Source organism: Parambassis ranga, chromosome 7, assembly GCF_900634625.1.
Source record: "Parambassis ranga chromosome 7, fParRan2.1, whole genome shotgun sequence".
Lineage (NCBI taxonomy): Eukaryota > Metazoa > Chordata > Actinopteri > Ambassidae > Parambassis > Parambassis ranga.
Window position 1 is genome coordinate 12,334,697 of NC_041028.1, and position 19,784 is coordinate 12,354,480.

Here is a 19,784-nt window from a genome sequence, read left to right on the forward strand (position 1 = left end):
ATATCCCAGAGTTCATAGCGCTACATCGGCGGTTCCGCGTTCGCATAGGTAGCGTTGTGCTGTTGTCAGTGTATGTCATTTTTTGGAGTAAATAAAAAAGAAACATAAGCTTCTCTTGGTAAAGTCTAGAGAATGGCGGATAGGAAACCGTGTAAAGTGTGCAACTTCACCCGACAAAAATCATACGGGGTGGTACCCGCCTCTCTAGATGAGCTGAAGAAGAAAGGTGAGTTGTCATAGCTTCAACTTCTAAACATATCTTAGGCGAAATGTAACGATGTTTTGATCAATTTGAAATATGTCGAATTTAGGATTTTTTTTATAATTAACGTAAAACCCACTTCACGATGGCTAGTTGTCATCTCGTGTTACATTTGGTACTACACTGAAGGGTCTGAATAAATCCAAACATTTACTAGTAAACAATGATCTTGTTGTCAGCTAACAGCACTGGAGCAATATTACAACCTTGACGATAGTTTCCGAGGCCTAATTTTGAGTTGTGTGTGGCAACATCTCCATTTTCATCGTGTTCAAACTTGCAAGAGCTAAACACGGTCCTTATCTGCTCATTCCTAGCATGCTAGTCACCAGGCGTTGCCCAGGTCACTGATCTAAGACAATCAAAAGTGTACATACAGCAAGTGTTTTAGACATTTCAGTCAAATCACTAATACAGATAAATTCATCACCAGCAAGCTAAAATGATGATTTATCACAGATATTTAACGGCATACATATAAAAGTCATGTCTACTCAAAGGTTGGATGACACAGGCTGTTGCAGTGTGACCATTCAGCAGCAGTGTACAGTACGGAGCAGCTGTAATGACAGAGCCTGATGATTGATGATTGATTGATGATAAGCGTTAGACTGGCGATCTGTCCAGGGTGCATCCTGCCTCTCACCCATTGACACATGGCTCCAGACAAGCCTGTACAGAATAAAGTGGGTTAACAGGCTGTATGAATGGATGGATCTAGGTTGATAATGTAGGGATATTTGGCTTGCTTTGCATGAACTAATAATAATAATCATCAGTTATCTCTCTTTGATATCATTTACTTATATTAATTGGCTTAACTTACAAGTTAACTTGGTGCACGGATTCAGATGGCCTTTTTTTTACAAAGACAATGTCACTTTTTGAGAAATAAACAAACAAATGATAGCAATGTATAAATAATTTCTTCTTTCCTCTAGGGTCTGAGTTCTTTGGGTTCAGCCCCAGTGACCCTGTCACGGTGGTCCTAGAGAACGATGGGACGATTGTAGAGGATCAATCTTACTTTTTGTGTTTACCCGTAAACACAAAGTTCATGCTGCTGCATGAAAAGGAAACATGGTCTCCAGTTCGCAGAAGTAAGCATGTAGCCTATTCTTTCAGTTTGAGGTTGGTCTGTAGCCTGCACTGATTTCAGTCATTTTAACAATGTTTTGATACTTGTTTACCTTACTGTGTAGTGGATGGTGGCACCGCTTGGATGGCCAGGGACTCTGTGATGTTGGAGACAGATGCTGTTGACAGCTCCTGTACCGTGGCACCCTGGAGGGACCTGGCTCAGCAACTGAAGCAGGACCTGACCAGCATCGTTCTCATGTCTGAAGCAGATCTGCAGGTACCAAGAGCATACATATACATAAAAATGTGTATATACTGTACTTACATACAAAACAATACATATGATGAAAAGCACAGATGTATCATGTGTCACCGACTTTTGAAATCCTTTGATAAAGGGTGTTTCTGACTTAAAAGTGTATGGTATGTCATTATTTCAGCATAAGTCATGCCTTCTTCTCTTCCAGACATTAGTGGATGCCCCATGTGCCGAGCTAGCCTCTGCCCTCGGCTTCCGAGAAAAGAAAGCCGAGGACCTCCAGGAGACTCTACAGAGGGTTTTGGATCGAAGAGAGGAGGAGAGGCAGTCCAAGGAACTGCTGCAGCTCTATCTCAAAGCTGTGGAGAAAGAGAACAGACAGCAGGACCAACCAAGCCAGCCTGGCCAGGAAGGTACATGTCACATGTTATTAAGTGGTGTTTTTTCTACCATTTAAAGATAATTACTCTAAAAAGAAGATATGGAGCAGTTCATTATGTCTTAAATTTCAATTTTGATTTATCCTCCATAACACCTTCTTCCAGTGTTCAGTAGTCCACTGGTGGTGTTTCATGGTCCAGGCAAGCGTCTGGTTACCTAATGTGATATCTTAGCAATGACTATCTAGCTTCAGCTCCATCAGTCAAACATGCAGCTCGAAGTCTTCTCTCCACAGTTGAAACTAAGACTAACTTACTACGACCACTACTGAGCTTTGCTGGAAGCTGTTGTCCTGAGCTGCCTATCACGCAAGCTGTTGTCTCAGAAACTTGTCTTCAGATTCTGTTGCAGCTTTGGGCCTGCCAGACCTCTTCCTGTCAGAGTTTCCCCCAGCTTCAGAGAGCCTTCTGATTGTGAAGGAAACCGTACTCACTGACACCTTGACTTTCTTCACAATTTCTCTTTAGGAAAGACCTACATGTTATGATGGTCTGTCTCTCCTCCATTGTTAATTGCCTTTTTTCCACCATTTTTATAGCAACACACTACTTTCTCCAGTACAATACTGTTCAAATAATTCTCACGAGGGAAACCATTCACCTTTGTAACAGTTCAAGCTATATATTGGACTTGACCTGCTTGAATTTCAATTAAAAAAAACTCGAAACACTGGCGTGTTCTAAAACCTTTGATCAGTAGTGTATGTGTGCGTCATCATGTAAAAATCTGCTCCTGGAAACACTTGGAACTGCCACAGAGGTTGTTTTGAGTTCTCTGTTTGTCTGCAGACAGGTTTTTAATGGCATCACAAGCATGCAGGATAGAGTTACAACACTTAACATAGTTAAAAAGTTGTTCAGTATAAGCACTGACTGAGTATTCATGTGTTTTAGAACATGATGCCATGCAGGTGTTGATGTGTTTATTTTTTACCAACATTTGAAGCTCAGTGTGTTTACACATCCATTCAAAGTGAAACTATGTATATCTTAACATGTTATTAATCTCTCTTTTTGTGGGATATAGCTGCACTTGCATCTTTTTGTCACTAGGTGGAACCATTGTTGTTGCCTAATGAGCACACCTTTGCAGTGACTACCAACCATCAAACCGTATGATACTGATAGAAAACCTGTTTCAATTTGTCAGGTGCTAGAGATGTAGACATGGTAGATGGAGGAGAAGTGGACTCCACATCTGGATTCATGTCCAGGACACTAATGGTCCTGAAAGGCAAAACGTCCCCAGAAACTCGGCTTTCCACTGAGGACCTACAGGTAGCCCGCTCACATCATTTTTTCTATCAAATGGAAAGTGGATTTTTATACACAGGATTTAACTGAAAATGTCTTAAAGGACTGGTTGTTTTTTTGTTTATACAACAATGTGGGGTGACTCTAATGCCCTGTCAACTACCCCACACTTATGTCCTTACATCATTCCTGTTGACGCAAGGCTGTTGCTGCAGTTACATTAGAAAGCAAGCGATGACGTTACACACTGGTTTGCATTAGAGCTAAATTGCAGCCTAGAGAGTGGCTTCATGGTCAGTGTCATCTTTTCTGGTTGGATGCAGAACCATTTAGAGGGAGTGATACTTGAAATGATTAAAGCACAGAAACTATAATTACGATGAACCAAAAACTTGACAACAGCAACTAACAGCAACACTACCTGTGATATACCAAAATAAAAGTAATCATAAGATATTTAACTACGCATCCACCTTGCTCTAACATAGGTTTCACACAGACTGTGTACAAGTGTGTCAAAAATAGTCACTGTTAAGATTTCCAGTATATGAAATGAAGCTCTCTTCTATGTGTCTTCAGCTGGTAGTGGCCAGAGGGGTGGAAGCTATGGGAAAAGTGCTGGGCTGGGACACAGCAAGGACGTCGGAGCTGCTGCAGGCCTGCGAGGCAGAGTTAAACACACGTCTCCAACAGATTCAGGCCATGCAGTCCATCAAGAGCAACTCACAGCTGGACAGCAACCGGCAGTCCAGTAAAAAGAGCACAGGGGAGGGTGTAGAAACACCAGCCCAAGGCAGCAACTAGACTGAGGTTTTACCTGAGCAGAGACTGATAAGAGTTTGCACTACCTGCCTCAGGGTCTGTGCAATGGGATTTACCCTGTGTGTATTTACCCTGACAATATACTGTTGGAATACATGAATTTTAAGGATGTTGACATTTGCATTATTTTTGTAAAACTTGCAAACCTCTTGAATGCTTTCGCCTCAAGAGGAAACAGGTTGATTAACATGTCATGTTTACCAAAGGCATGATGACATTAGGCGCTCTCGTCTACTTTCTAACGGCTCCTCCTTTTGATGTGTGTCACGCTGTGAAAATAACTGCAGATAAACATATCCATGTGAAACTTAAAGCCACAGTTTAGTCAAAGATGGAGACCACTCGTTATTTAATTTATCCTGGAATCTAAAGCTGAAAGCAGCAGCAGTAGCTTAGCTTGTTAACTAAAACTGCTGACCCGCTGTGTCTACAAGTAATGAAAGCTGCCTACCATAACTTACAGGCTGATAATTTAATAAATGATTTTTTTTCTTAAATAGTCTGCACCCCAAAGAAAAAGGCACATACCTCATAACTGCAGACTCTAATGTTTACTTTACCCCTTTTAAAAAGACAAGATGGCAGTCTGTGCCCAAGCTTTATATTTATCACACCTACATAAGTGACATCAATCCTCTTATCTTACGCTCAGCATTTTTTTTTTAAATGTAAAACCTATGATGTGTATAAACTAGTTGCTTTTTAATCAGCCTTACCAGTGTTGCTGTTTTGTTTTATAGTTAAATATAAGTCAGAAATACACCCTGAAATGCTGCTATTTAGCAGATTTACAGCCAGTTATAATGTTAAAATTCTTGGAAAAACAGAGTTTACCCTATTGTGGACATATTCAAAAGTGTTACTTCTTCCTCTTGATTTGTTTTTGTAAATAAAAAGTGAAAATGTCACAACCAGTTAGGCAATACTAACATGGAAGAATTAAGGAACAAATTTATTGCTCTTCTAAGTAAATGCATAAAGCTGTATATAGATGCATTCATAATTCCAGATATATTTTGAGAGTATTATGACAGTTATGTGTCATGCTGGTGGCTGTGTGATGTAAGACGGTGCGGACAATGAGTGGAGGTCTGTGTGACTCATGTACAAGATACAAGCTTTTTTAGTCCCTGTCGTCTTATCTGTCTCTTGAACAATGATCACAAATGATGGGTTTGGATTTGCAGGAAGATCTTCTTTTTGTGTTGTGCTGAGATTAAGATGTCACTGAAAGCTTGTACTTTAATATTAGATATGTTCATCAGGATGTCTTAATTACTTAGTATTGTGTCTTAGTCAAAATAGTTGAGAATCAGCACATCGATCATGTTCACCAAAGCCAGTCGGTTTTCTACTGAACCTCACAGGAAATAAGGGGTGAACGTTTCACAGTTTGTATTTAATATAAACACAGATTGAAAATGTTACTAAGGGATGTTGTATGTAACCGTACAGTGACTCAAGCTACCTTTTTTTTACATTTTAAATGGTGAAAGAGGGTTTTTAAAATAAATAAATAAATCTTAATTGTATCTTGTCCCATATATTTATAATGAATATAAACATTTTTGACCAGTTGAGTATTTTTTGGTGCTTTAACCTAACCTAGCTGTCCAGCAAAAGAATGACAGTGGTCCCACTTTGGGAGTCCATCCTCAGTGTCCTGTGTTGAAGTTTTAAAACTATTCATCCTCCCTACCTCCAACAAGCTAGAAATATCTGCTATCAGCCATACAAAGCTCTTCCTTCCATTATGTATGTGTGAATGTGTGATGACGCACCTGCCTACCACTGCTAGGTAGAGAAGTGCTGACATTTAATAGTCTGATAGAGGGAAGTGATAAAGGCTATTTAATGGAATGTTAGGTAGAGTAAGGCATTATATAAGAGTAATGCCTCATAATGGCCATAATGGGATGCCAACACTTGAACCCGACATCTAAATCAATAGAATACTAACTCCAATAGAACATTTATTAACATAACAAACAAATTTATCATTGTAAATTTTCTTTATGTTTGTTTTTCCTAATGAAATCGAGATGGGCATATTAGCTATTAGCCTATTGGCAGCGTGCTGCTCCTAGATATTTTCCAACAGCTGGTTAATGAGTTTCATGGTGTGCGTAATTCCTGTGGAATTGGCTCCAGCTAGGCTGAACAGTTTGGAGTGAGTGAGATGCAGCGCAGGAGCAGCCAGTTGTGCTATCATGTGTCACACTGTCTATGTGGATTATATCATGACCTAACAGCACTCAGGTAAGAATTGGAGGTTTGCTCTGTAAGCACCCAGGTGCCCCGAGGACTGTGTGGGCATTTCATGCTGGAAACAAACCTTATTCCATCTGGTCAGATGACTACTAGAGGGCCCGGATCCACCTAAGACCTTATGATTCTGCTGGGTTGCAAATGCCAAGGTGATATATGGGTCAGTGCTAAGCTGTGGTGGCCTCCACACTACAGACTATGCATCAGTTCAGTCGAAGTTAAGATACCATGGTCTATACTTAGAGGTTCACAGGCATCAATCCACATGACAAGAGAACAAATCAAACACTAATCTCAAACAGTATGATTAATGTTGTTTTTTTCCTCCATACATTTACACTTGCCATCCACTCTGGCGCCACTTGTGGGGTGGTCAGATGGAAAAATGTTAGTGAATGAAGGCAAAAGTGTCAAAATGAGAGGCAATTTCACTGGACTGAAGAACCCTCTAATAACTGTTATGATTAGGGACATAGGTGGGATTGCAGAAAACAAGCTGCATAATGTATGAAGGTTAAATGGTTGGCATTTATTGCTTTTTAAACCAGACTGAATGGTGACATTCAGACAGACTGAAATAATTCATTATTTCTACATTAAAAGGAGCCTTCATCTAAAATAAATCAGAGCAATAGTTTGATCTGAGAAATATCCAAACACTTTACTCACCACATATTAATTATAGTAAATTTAATCAACAGGCAATTCCTATGTAAATTAATACATGTCTTTATTTGCACAAGTAAGAATAAAGCACAGTGCAGAAGTGATGAGAGGGGGGATTATGTTGGTGAGATTACAGCAACATGTCACAAAAAGAAATAAGACAGTTGAAAACATGCTAACATTAGTCTTCAGTTAAAGTGGTGGATTCAGCCTTGCTACTAGTGTACATGATCTTCCATCCCTGGTTTTTCCCACTAGCATCAGATCTGAATGCAACATGCACTTGGTAACTTCCTGTGTCAATGCGGCCTGGAGGTGTTGAACCGCAAAAAGGCCCATACTCTTGTCCAGCTGTTGAAATCTTGCAGGGGGGAAATGTTTATCTATTACTTGCTGATTGATTGATTCAGAGTCAAAGATAAATATGCAGGAAACCGTATGGCTATAGTATATCACCAAAGAAAGACAAGTGAGTGAAAAACGACCTCCACAAGCATGAGGACGAATACATTGCTTATTAATTGCTTATTGTGTGTTGGAATAAAGTCACATCACTGACCTTGAGCATGTCGTACGGACACGGGGAGTTTAGGTGCTTCTCTATGTCAAAGGGTTCCAGGAAGTCCAGGATTATTCTGGACCCCTCAGGCAGACTGATGGTGTGGTCACACTGACTCATGGGTGGGTAGGGGCTCGGGTAGCCTGGACTGGTCAGAACACCTGATGGTTTTGTCAACACCTGGCTCAGACATGGCACTGCAGAGACGCAAAGTCTGACTCAAACTGTGGTCACTTTTGGAGAGTAACTGAAAGTGATGAAAAAAATGACTTCAAAAAGTTTTTGGATTGGAAGCAAATAATTGTTTCATATGAATTGGAACATTTGCTGGCTTCATAAATGATGGGATTCATTTAGGTTTTGCATTATTGCCCCGGTAAGTGTGCAGATGTTGTTACAGACAAAAACAAATGAGCATGGCAAAGAGGCAGAGTTGTGGTAATTCATATAATTAGTACAATCTGTAGGCAGATAATCATTTTTGCCTATTCATTGCATGATTTGTTTTGTCACCCTTTTTTTCCTGTGGCAAAGAATAATAATTTAATGCACATCAGCTGGTAATTATGATTAATTACCAAGTGTCGGTACACTATTAGCGCTGCACACAGGTATCAATTTTTAATGCCATTTTGAAGTTGCTTTTCCCTTAGGAATCGACAGTAATTAACCTCGCCTTGCACTGACTGGCAGAGATCAACTACTTTATGCATCAGTATGCCTTTTAAGACTGAAATTAGTTAGCACAGGCCAGACTGAAATCCAATATATAACAATATTAACAGTGTGCAGAGTTGTTCCATGGCACTGTGACACAAAAGACAAATGGCTTTTCTTAAAATTATTGTGTATGGTGGCCAGTTTACATCACAGCAGGGTAAGGTCATTTTCTTCTATGTTTCTCAAATATGTTGAAATGAACATTTATTTGTCTACAAACATATCAATGCCACATCTACAAATTGTGCCAGCTGGTTAGATATATGTTGTCAACAAAAGCTGCAGAATTAAGTGTGTTCTCTGCAAACGGGTTAATGCACACTAATGAAAACTGCCATCAATACCTCGGGAAGCCTGGGAGCGAGGCGGCGAGCAGCAGTGTATTTATCTTGAGAAATAACCCTATTTAGTGAGATCAATACACAGTCAAACGCTGTATGCCAAGCTCTTAACACTGACCCTCACTATGTAGCTTTTGACTCACTTTGATAGAGCTCAAATGATCCTGCCTCTCAAGCCTCAGTCTGCATCACTCTTACCTGTGCAGGACCTTTTGTTGTCATGGAGAAAGTATCCTTGTCTGCACGTGCAATAATAGCCCCCGATGTAATTGTGGCAAAAATGATCACACACTCTCTCCCCATCTACCTTGGACAGACACTCATTGATGTCTGCGACAGACAGACAGACACAGGAGAGTGAAACAACACACAGTGGAGGCATATTAGTATATTATATAAAACATACAAAATAACTACCACACAAGTTCTATATATTACTTCTAAATCATATTTTAAAGCTTTACTGTATGTACCTGTGACATAATACTAGCTATTTCAGTAGAAACTCCACTTTGTTCAGTTTAATTACAAAAGTATATCCACCCTCCGGTAATGAATGTCACTATTTTGCATCACCTTCTGAGGTGTAAAACGCTTGAAAGCCGGTGAATCTGCCCTCATTAGAGTAGTCACTCCTAAAGACCACTGACATGATGTTGCCGGCTGACAGGATGATGGTGTTCCTGGGGGTGCTTTCAGAGTTTTTCTCTTCCTCACCACAGAACCGCAATGTTTCATTCCCCTCTGCCAAAACCTGGTTATGACAAGGTCAGACGACTTTTTTGTGAGCAGGCTTGTGACAAGACAATAGTGTTTTTTTTGTTTGTTTTGTTTTGTGTACCTGGATGTAATCATATTCACACTGGTCGGAGGGTTCCATGCTGAAGTGGGTGAAGTAGAGTTTGACCCTGTGGCCGTCTGGGACGGTGATGTTCCACACTATGCGCTGGTTGTCGGGGTATGGCTGGGGGAAGTCGGGGGAGGTGAAGCTGCCATATAACCCTGTCAGTTCCACACTCAGTGAGACGTGGAGGAGAGAAAATAGGACAAATACACAAAAGCCACTGGGAAAGATTAGGTGTGATGGCAGCAGTTTCAAGGATTATTTAGCACATGTGAATAACTGACACTCACCCGGTCATGCTGGCTGTGCAGTGCCTGGATATTTTCTGTGTTTGGTCCGAAGGTGAATGAACTCAGCTGCCCTCACTGGCTGACACTTAGGTAAACAAAAAGAGACAATCACATGATCAGTTTGTCATTAATCTCCACCTTCTTTCTTCAGAAGAATCCTAGCTTTGATGACTATTACAGTATTATCTCACTCACTCATCATTTACAGTCCCTTGAGGAAATGATTGATTTCTTGTTTGAAATGGAACATTCTTCCACATATAAAATGCAAATATATTTCTAAAAGGGGAAAGCACCCCTCACCTGCATCACACATCACTGCCCTGTGAATCTTGTTTAGACAGTGATGCTGATCAAACCAGACTCAGGCCGTTAATTATTTCAGACCCTGATCCGGCGATGGCCGAGCGGCGAGGCTGTTAAATAAGAGCCTCTGAAAACAATACATACACTATACCCACAACATTGACCGGCCCATCTCTTTTGTCTGCACCTAATTACTGTATTGGGAGGGATGAAAACAATCAGTGGTATCATCAACAGTTACCCAGTGAATGAAACCAGATTGAGTCTTTTTTTTCACATGCCTGCATCTGCACTGTGCCAAATGCTTTAGACTTCATTGTAAACCTATTATACTTTTAGACTATTCATGCTGTCTGTTTTGATAGAATACACATTTTGATGTTATTCAGAGCTGACTGGAGCCTTTTAAACAGCAGAGTGGCAACTTAAGTAGCTTATAATAAGCAAACCCCTGTTTTCCCAGTGCTAATGCCACATATTTGAAGTGAATTACAATAATTATCAGCAATGTGGTTTTACAAATGACCTTTGTGTGATGGTGCTCTTTTTCAATCGTGACCTTTTTGTTTTCTCGACTGCGAGCTGGTGGGATGTTAAACCATGGGGGAGTCTGTTCTGATAGCAGATGTTCTCCTTTTGGATATTATCCAGCTGCCACATAGGTTTTCGTGATTGAGAATGAATCCCCAACATCCATCAGAATGTACCTTAAATATAAGGAAATTATTGTGGCGTTTATGCCCACTGTGTCCTCCAGACCCTCAGTCTTGATCTTAGTGGGTGTTTTTTTTTTAATTATTTCCTGCTTTTCTTCTGTAGAGGTGAAAAAAGATCCTGTGCCTTTTTTTTACACTTAGCTTTCGAGGAGCTACATCACCTGTCTGTAAACATCCTGGCAACATTCTTATTCTTGGTCCCAGGTGCATCTTACACTGTAGGTTTAAAGATATTTTATTTTTTGGTACAGAGGGAGCTTCTTCAGACGCCCTCATGAAAGAATATGTGCCGTTTTAAAACAGAACTAAACTTTTTGCTCAGATGACCCTTTGAAATTTCAAACACACATGAGGAGAAGGACAGTACTGTGGGGTTAACACTGCAGCCTCTAGGGGCTGCTGGTGGATCTTTAGACTCTCAGATCTTTTCTTTTGGTTTTAATGAGAACTATAGCTTTCCATTTGAAACACTTGCTCTGTACTTATTTGCATAGACAATTTCTTTTTTTATTATTATTTTTAAATCATTCTAATTAAACACTACACACGATTCACACTTACAAAAGCACAAAATTATTAATTTACTTAAGAATAATCACAATTGGACCACATAATAAATATCGGTACCACTTCTATCCAGTTGTTATTAAAATGTACATATCACAAAACTCTAATAACACATACACACTTTTTTATTTGTAACTATTTAATCGTTCTACTTTTAAACCTTTAGTTACAAACACTACTAAAATACTGTTTGTTAAGACATTGATTTTTGTGTGGAGACAATGTGAAAAATGGTTATAAATATGTATCTACTCTATTAAATGTTGTTGGGTTTATTCATTTATTTATTGCTTGAAGCATTCTTTTTTTTTGTCCTTCCTGAGGTCCATGGCTGAAGTCTGGTTTTAAATGTCACTGTAGTGATTGACATTGAAAGGCCAGAGCTGTGATAATTAGAAGTTACAAAACACACAATTGTTCATGATGTTTGTCTTTTTTTGTTGTTGTTGTTGTTTAATTTTATATATATATATATATATATATATATATATATATATATATATATATATATATATATATATATATATATATATATATATGTGTGTGTGTGTGTGTGTGTGTGTGTGTGTGTGTGTGTGTGTGTGTGTGTACTTAGCAGGTACACAGTGCTTATGTGCAATATGTTAAAATATAAAATGTAACATAAACTGTACAATATGCCTGCAGCAACTGACACCCATTGCATGCTATTTGTAGCTTCTCAGATTTATAACTTTCTCACACCCTGAGGTCGTGCCTTTCACATTATCAGGCCACACCTTAAAGTGTGAAAAAAAAATTGTTGTGTCCGACTTTGAACTGGGGGACAGCACAATACATTTAATACACATGAAATAAAAGAAGAGAACACATTTAAACTTCAAACTGAATTGTGAATACTTGACAGTAAAATGTTGGAGGTGATTAAAGCTCTATACATTTTATTTTTTTGCTATAATGAAAAAAAAGTGACAAACAGACATTTAATCAAGAATAAAAAAATTCAAGTAATTCTCGGTAGTGGCTGAACAATTGTACCAAACTTAGGTCAAGGAACAATGAGACAGTCTGACTGAAGTGATGATGTCACCATAGGACAAAAACCGGAGCATTGCTGTGAATAATAGAGCAGCTCACACAGTGACAGCAGCCATCTATGTCATTTTGTGATTCGCAGCTGGAAGCCTGTCATTCAAAGGAAACTCACGGGGCCAGATGTAATAGACTTAACCTCATCATCAAATGATGACGCTCTCAGTTTTAAAATTAAAACTTCCAAATTCAAGGGAATGTAAATGTTCTGTTTGTGGTCTTTTGTTTTCAAAATGAGCATTTTTCTGTTAAAAGTCTTACATGTAGCTTGTCTGATGAACACTCCCATTCTAAAAGCATTCATTATAAAAACATCATGTCAATACTGGGGTAAGTATTGTGCATGTGCGTCACAACATTTGCCCAACACTGACTGAATTCGGTGCTCTTGTTTGTGCATGTACCATAGCTAATTAGCTCACACACACACAGAAAGCTGAGCATGCACTCAAAACGTGCAGGGACATGAGGTCCAGGATGATTTCAGCATGATCAAATCTTCAATGTCCATGTGCGCAAGACAGACCTCACTGTGCTGCTGTACCTGCCTGCTGTGCCATGCTGTAATGAAGTGCTTCCTCATAGGAAGTCAGTCAGTAATAAAATAAAGAATAGGCTACTTGAGATCAACTGAAACGACAAAGGGATAGTGACTGTTTGAGAGTCAACAAAAGGTAGGGATGGAGATGTGGGGTAAGGGCTTCAGTCGGTGCATTAGATGTTGGAGATAGAGAGAGAGATTTTGTATACTACAGTCTCACTATCGCTCTCTCTCTCTTTGGTCCTTCCGTGACCCTGCCAGCACATTATTCCTGCTACAGTATCCCTCCACTAAAGCAGACATGCTAGATGTGAACGTATTTACCCTTTTTATGCCATCTTCAGCCTCATCTTTTTTTTTCCTCTTCTTCAGCAGCTGCAATCACAGCAGCCCCAGCCACCCACAGGCTGCAAACCGTAATTAGAGACTTGAATAAGTGGGGATGTGTCAGTTGAGCTGAACACTGAGGAACAATGTAGAGTTAATCCACTGTAATTTGCTCGTCCACTGTAGTTATGCAGAAACGATAGAGCTTAGGCTGCCAGCACACTACCTGATGCAAATAACACGTGTCTAAGATGCCTCTGAGTGTCAAATACTCATTCATCCATGCGTCAGAGCTGCATTTTGAGAAAAGTTAATCACTTTCAGTGCAGAGATGTAAAATGTTGCTCATTCAATTCAGAGAAAAGAGGGGGGGGGTTCCAAATGTCTGCAGGCACATCCAGACATCTGACTCTCTCTGTGTTCATATCCCAAACAACCACCTTGACTTCAACCTCCAGGCCAGATGTTCACAAAGTAAAAAGACAGAACTGAATTAATGTTGTCATTACTTATTAACATTTTTCTTTGTTCTGAGGAGAGCTGCAGGTTCACTTTAATGTTTCCATTAGTGATGCTATTGTTCTGGTTCATTGTGTGTGGGTGCAGAGAATACAGTAAAAGGTATACAACTAAAATAGACCTGTCACAGCTGTTAAGGACTCACTTGATTTTTTTTTCTGTATGTCTTTTTCTTTTGGGGTAAATTGATGGGAAGTGGTACAAGTCCTTACACTTTCCTGACACTGTTACTAAGTCAAATCAGGACATGAAGGAAATAAAGGGCTCAGTCATCTGACAAAAATGATAACTCTTTGAAAAGTATAAAAATTCTACAAATATAAATCTTGTACAGATCTAACTCTGCCCGTTTCCTGTGAAGCGAAGAAAAATAATATTTATTCTCGTTTTCAAGTTTACAGTTACAGGAGTTTAAGGGAAAGAATGGGTTTATTGTACTATAGTGTCCTTGGCCTAATATGCTTAAGTTTGTCTTGGTGTGTGTGTGACAAGATGGATAGTGTGACTTGTAAATTTCAATACATTTTCTTTAATTAGAATATCGTGAATTCACTTGACAAAATAGAGTTAAAAGCAGTATCAGAGCAATGCAGTATAACTGTGGTAAAAGCTCCTATGAGGCTGCTTCTTCAAACTTCTTCAAAGGCGTATGTGTGTGTCTGTGCCTTGGCGTGTTTACTGCTAAGTGCCACAAATGCTAAACCCATGTGTTCAGTGTGCAATTTATCGTTCAACTTAATTCCCAGCATCCCCAGATGTGAATCACCAAGAATGTCTCTTGATGAATTGATGCTGATCCTTTTGTGCTGGATTTCATTCCTGACATCAGGCTCATTATCCTTTCAATTTGGCCTGGCGTGGCTCTTTTTCACAGATAACAAATATGGTCATTTCCTTGCTAATTCAAACAGGCTCCAGCTTCAGCGATGCAGCCGACTGCCATAAGGCGCTAAAGCAGTCAGTGACGTTGGTTTGAGAAAGCAATGATGAGAAATGGCACACAGGTGCTGCTCTCAGCCCTGAATCTTTTCCTTCATTATGAAGTCTCACCGCCAGCATGCTCTTTCTTTCATTATGTTTCAAACAGGCTTTTATTTGCATTTATTTATTTATTTTTTACAAAACTGCACCTGAAGATGAAGAGAAGATGTTAAATCTCACTTTCACAGTTCTGAAACGTCAAAAAATAGGCATCTAAATGACATAATAGAGTCATGATGAAGTATACCGGTGGTATGAAATTATAAAACAGTGCTGACAGGCCATGATTCAAAAACTCGAGTAGTGATATTAATGAGGGGTTATTTCTTGTATAATTGATTAAACATTTTCAGCTCTGTTAGGCTTGAGAAAAATGACGGTCAGCCTGAACATTAAACATGGATTTCCAATAAGAGTAATGGGCATGACTCTCCCATAAGCAGCAGTGAGGACTTCGCATACATTAATAACCAAAAACCATCACTGTCAACCATAATGCTGTGGTGACATTTAGGTTCTCAATGGCTCATGTCACGTCACCCCACACCCCTCTGTATCGTGGCCTGACCATTTGACATAAGGGGATTTCATGTTCTTAGAGCGACTGCAATCAGGTGTATTGCCATCCTGTAAGGGCCCAATTGTCCTGAAAATAGTCAAAAGCAGCACTACACACTGGGAGAAAATAACATTACTTGAGACACTCAGCCGCTGCTGTGGCAACAAATGTATTACAGGTGCAAAAGCTAAGCCGAACCAGGACGGTTCTAGCAGCTAATCACAGGAGTGTCACCCCTGTGATTACAGAGCTATTTTGTAGAAATTTCAGTGCTTAAACATTTCTGTATCATCTTGTGATATGTTCTTTCCTCTGATTCCTCTAATGACACCATCATCGTGATTGGCTGGTGGTCATTCAACTGTATTGAAGCCAAACTAATTGACTGTGATGCAATCATGTTGGATCACATTTATTCTAGAGTGCTAGAAAAGCATGGACAACAATGATTTGCTTTTCCTACGGAAGGAGTCTGATCAGCTAAAATGATGAGATTACTTGTCAGTGTGGGGATGGTTGAGTTGGTCAATGAAGCACAAAACAATTAATCTTTACATGTTTTGCACTGTCACCCAATCACAACCCCACCTCCGCACCTCAACGCCTCAGCTACGCTGCTTCTACAGAAGTCCCTCTGCTTTGCTGCTGAAATGAGAGTTAGTTTTAGTATAACATTTTTTGAAGAAAGAGTCAGAAAAATGATATTTATGATGTGGATAACAAGTGAACACATACATTAGACTGTTAGAGTCTTCTCGGTAAACATAGAAGCTTTGGTCCTACTTAGACACTCTTATGAGGACATTAAAAGGAAGCATCTGCGATCTTCGGCTCTCTTCACAGATGTTCAGTGGGTTTCAAACTTAGCTTTGACTACACAGACAGACTTGTCTTGGTTTTAGGTCATTGTGCTTATACCTCATTGTAATTGGCAGTGCTCGTCCTTCCTTCATTTCTGACCAATCTTCCTGCCCCTGTCGTTGATGGCCCCGTGCCATGATGATACTACCGCCATGCGTCACTGTAGGGATGGGAAGAGGCAGATAATCAGCAGTGCCGTGTGACAGTTTGAACATCGTGCTTGGATTTCAAGAATTTCCCCTCGGGGATAAATAAAGTAATTCTGATTCTGAAGATGGAGAGAAGTAATTATGTAACCGAGAACCATGGCTGGCCCTTTTCTTCTGCTTCCAACACAAACCTTCCAGGAAGAGACTGTACACATGCTATGGAATGTATCCAAACTATTGACAGGTAAAAGCCAGTAAAAGATATAGATAATCAATATTATCCACTTTAATGTCTGATTGTGGCTGATTGGTGTCCACCTTCAGTTTACCACATATGGACTCAACCCCAGCAGGGCCGTGTTGTGTCTTCACTCACTGTTGACTTTGTCCAGGGCTTTGTTTCACCATTTGCAGAAAATGCAGGCACCTGCTTGGGGCCCCAAAATCAGTTGGAGGCCCCTGAGGACTGACCAACTTTAAACTTTAGCAGTGAAAAAGATTGCAATGACAGGAATCTCCGTATTCTAAGTTAGGTTTGTTATATATTTTGTGTTATATGTTTTTATTATAGATGGACAGTGGTTGGAGGGGCCCCCGTCTGAATCGTTGCCAGAGGCCAGTGCAGACTCTAAGAATTGCCACTGAGTTTGGTTGTATAATTTTTCAGTGGCATTATTATTATTATTATTATTTCCTGATGCCAAAGCCCTTTCATTCATTTTGGGGCTACCACTTGTGGTAAAGACTGATGACTGCTACTGTCAGTAGTGATTATATGATGCTATAGGGCTCCTAATCCATATGTGATGAAGATGAAAAAAAATTACCTTGGGCCATCAGCGCCTTGTTCTGTTTCAGCATAGTCATTTGAAAAAATCCAGTCAAAACGTTTTCATCTTTTATTTTTTATTTATGACTTCTTTAAACACAACATTTAAACATCTCGTCAGATGAAACCCTGTGTTAAACTTTCCAACCAAAGGCATGCCCAGCTTTCCAAAGCACTGACATCCAGAATTAACAAGGTCACTATAGTGAAAATGCGTGTTGCATTCCTTCCTCTAGCTGGTGACAGCTCATTTTCTGAGCCATGGCTTTAGCACTGAAAGAGCAGAGGGCCCTGTAATGATCAGCTTTTAGTGCTGGCACTGGGCGGCTGAATAAGCCATCAGGCATCATTAGGCCCTGCTGGGGAAAACAATCTCTTCATTCCCATTGGTGCTCCCAAACAGGGGAACTCTTTGGGAGAAATACATCAGAGACACTTTAGTGCGTGTGTCGTGTGTGCCAGAATGGTTTCCTCACTCGTAATAATATCGCTCTGAAGTCAGAGACTTTATATATATTTCTAAAGATGTAGCTATGATGCTTTTGAAAAGCAAAATCAACAAAAAATCCATGGATCTACTTTTAACGCCTACAGATCTTTACTATGATAAATTCTTGACAACAAAAAAAATGAAGCTGTGACTGAATAACGGTAGTAAGACGAGCTGAAAGGAGAGCAGTCCCTCACAAAAAGGCACTAATGATCTCTCAACAGACTGATGCAAACCTGCCACATGCACAGAGAGACAGCTCCATTATTGGGTATATCCTGTTCCCCAGACAAGGTTTTTTTAAATGGGTTTTTATATATTTACTTCAGAATGTCTCAGCTAGTCAACCATACTGCATATGTTCAGTGCTCTGGATACAACCTATATCTAAAATGTCACAACTAAACAAATGGAGCCTGCCTGACGGAGATGAATAAGGCTGCTGCAGGGACAGAGCTCAGAGTTGCGGGGTTAATAAAGTACAAGTCACACATGTATGACTTTTTTTTTTTACTATTTAACAAAACATGCACGCCCACTGTTTGATGTAACATTAATATGGTTTCCTGTTTTTTCTTTTAATTTCCAATTTCCTCTGGTACACGCTGAATCCATAAAGGCTTTGAATAAACAACACTCTATTTATTATTATTGTAGTAATATGAATCTCTTGTTATTCCACTCTCTTTTTATGTTAATCATTTTTTTCAGCATGATATTGTCTGTGGCTGTATTGTATTGTACACAGGAGAGGTCACAGCCTTCCTGTTAATGGGGAATTGCCACAACCTGCCTGTTCACACCTTTTCTCAGCAGCATTCGGCCGAGCAGTGGGTGTTAATTTGGCCTGTCTTGACTGATGGAGGCCAGGTTAGAGAACCGTTTGATGTTAACCGTTTCTAGATTTTCACAAGTGCAAGATCAAAACTAGCTCTGACACATCTATGAAATACAGACGCAAATACTGATCAGCTATCAGTGAGGCTGAAAAAAAAGTGACATTACAAAGATGACATCATTTAGTTCACTTAAATTGAAGATTCTTTTTAAAATAAAACAAAGTGTAAAATAAAATATTGCTCTTTAAGCTGATAAAAAAGGCTGAATGATACATTATATGCATAAATGTTGCATTCTGTGATGATAGATGATGCTATAATGAAATGTAAGCATATGTATTCACACATTTTATTCATCAAACATAACCAATGGTCACTATTTCTGCAATGAGAAATGAAAAAAAAAACATTATCTATCATGAAATAGCCATAACTATATATCATGATGCACCACCGGCCTAAATCTTTCTATAGTCACGTCCTGTAAAGTTTCTAACTATTGACTGCTACTGCTTTGAAGTTGTTTTTCTTCTTATGAGGTGCACCAACAATACCTAAGTCTTTGTTATTTTTAAACATATAAAGTCACATTTAAATTTGAATTACACAGTTAGGCCTGAGCACTCTTTTCCCTCCTCCTTCAGATCAAAAGGAAAGCCAATAAAATGCTTTGCTTGCAGGCATCAGCTTTGATGTTGCTCCTCTGCATGCTCATTTAAGCCCAGGGGCATAAAGTCAGGAGTGGACAGCGCCTCGACTGACATCGAATTGTATTGTGTTTATAACTCCAGAGATACTGATTAGTGTCAGATGCTTTTTGGAATTACTTTTTTTTCAGGATATCACGGTGTAGTTGTTTTCTCATTCCATATAAACCTCTAAATGCATCATTTTCTTTTCTGTTTTGAGTGTGCGTAAGAACGAGAGATGCTGCGTGATGAATCTGTACTGTAATCAAGTGAGCCCACAGGAGCCTTTGTCTGCTCAGTATCGTGAAAGGGAGCGACAGAGCAGAGTTCCCAGAGGTTGTCAGAACCATGTAATTACATGGCTTTGAAATTCACGGTACTATAACTCACCATGCTGTTTTCAGGGGATTTTATATTGTCTTGTTCAATAACAATCAGGATATGAGAATTAAATTGCTTTTTTTCCCCCACAATGATAATAAGAGGTAAAAAAATGTCATCAGCGTGGCCTTTAATGTTACACCTGTGACTGAAT

At 39.5% G+C, this 19,784-nt stretch overlaps 2 protein-coding genes across 2 annotated transcripts; one reads left to right on the plus strand and one right to left on the minus strand.

Moving 5' to 3' along the window:
• Positions 1–24: 24 nt before the first annotated feature.
• On the plus strand, positions 25–5,122 carry dffa (DNA fragmentation factor, alpha polypeptide). Its single transcript, XM_028410650.1, has 6 exons — positions 25–226; positions 1,204–1,362; positions 1,465–1,619; positions 1,810–2,014; positions 3,192–3,319; positions 3,875–5,122. Exons 1-6 carry the CDS (start codon positions 133–135, stop codon positions 4,097–4,099), a joined length of 966 nt encoding a protein of 321 aa, XP_028266451.1. The 5' UTR covers positions 25–132; the 3' UTR covers positions 4,100–5,122.
• A 1,938-nt stretch (positions 5,123–7,060) lies between these two features.
• On the minus strand, positions 7,061–9,942 carry masp2 (MBL associated serine protease 2). Its single transcript, XM_028410651.1, has 6 exons — positions 9,806–9,942; positions 9,513–9,735; positions 9,248–9,425; positions 8,870–9,001; positions 7,611–7,807; positions 7,061–7,412 (listed from the first exon to the last, which is right to left on the minus strand). The coding sequence occupies exons 1-6, from the start codon at positions 9,811–9,813 to the stop codon at positions 7,233–7,235; spliced, it is 918 nt and encodes a 305-aa protein (XP_028266452.1). The 5' UTR covers positions 9,814–9,942; the 3' UTR covers positions 7,061–7,232.
• Between the last annotated feature and the right edge of the window lie 9,842 nt (positions 9,943–19,784).

Coding starts and splice junctions, on each gene's coding strand:
- masp2 (XM_028410651.1), bottom strand. Junction 9,002..9,247: donor AGCGTTTTACACCTCAGAAG/GTGATGCAAAAT, acceptor TGTCTGTCGCAG/ACATCAATGAGTGTCTGTCC. Junction 7,413..7,610: donor GTCCGTACGACATGCTCAAG/GTCAGTGATGTG, acceptor CCCCCCTGCAAG/ATTTCAACAGCTGGACAAGA.
- dffa (XM_028410650.1), top strand. CDS start 133: ATGGCGGATAGGAAACCGTGTAAAGTGTGCAACTTCACCCGACAAAAA. Junction 227..1,203: donor AGATGAGCTGAAGAAGAAAG/GTGAGTTGTCAT, acceptor TCTTTCCTCTAG/GGTCTGAGTTCTTTGGGTTC. Junction 1,620..1,809: donor TGTCTGAAGCAGATCTGCAG/GTACCAAGAGCA, acceptor CTTCTCTTCCAG/ACATTAGTGGATGCCCCATG.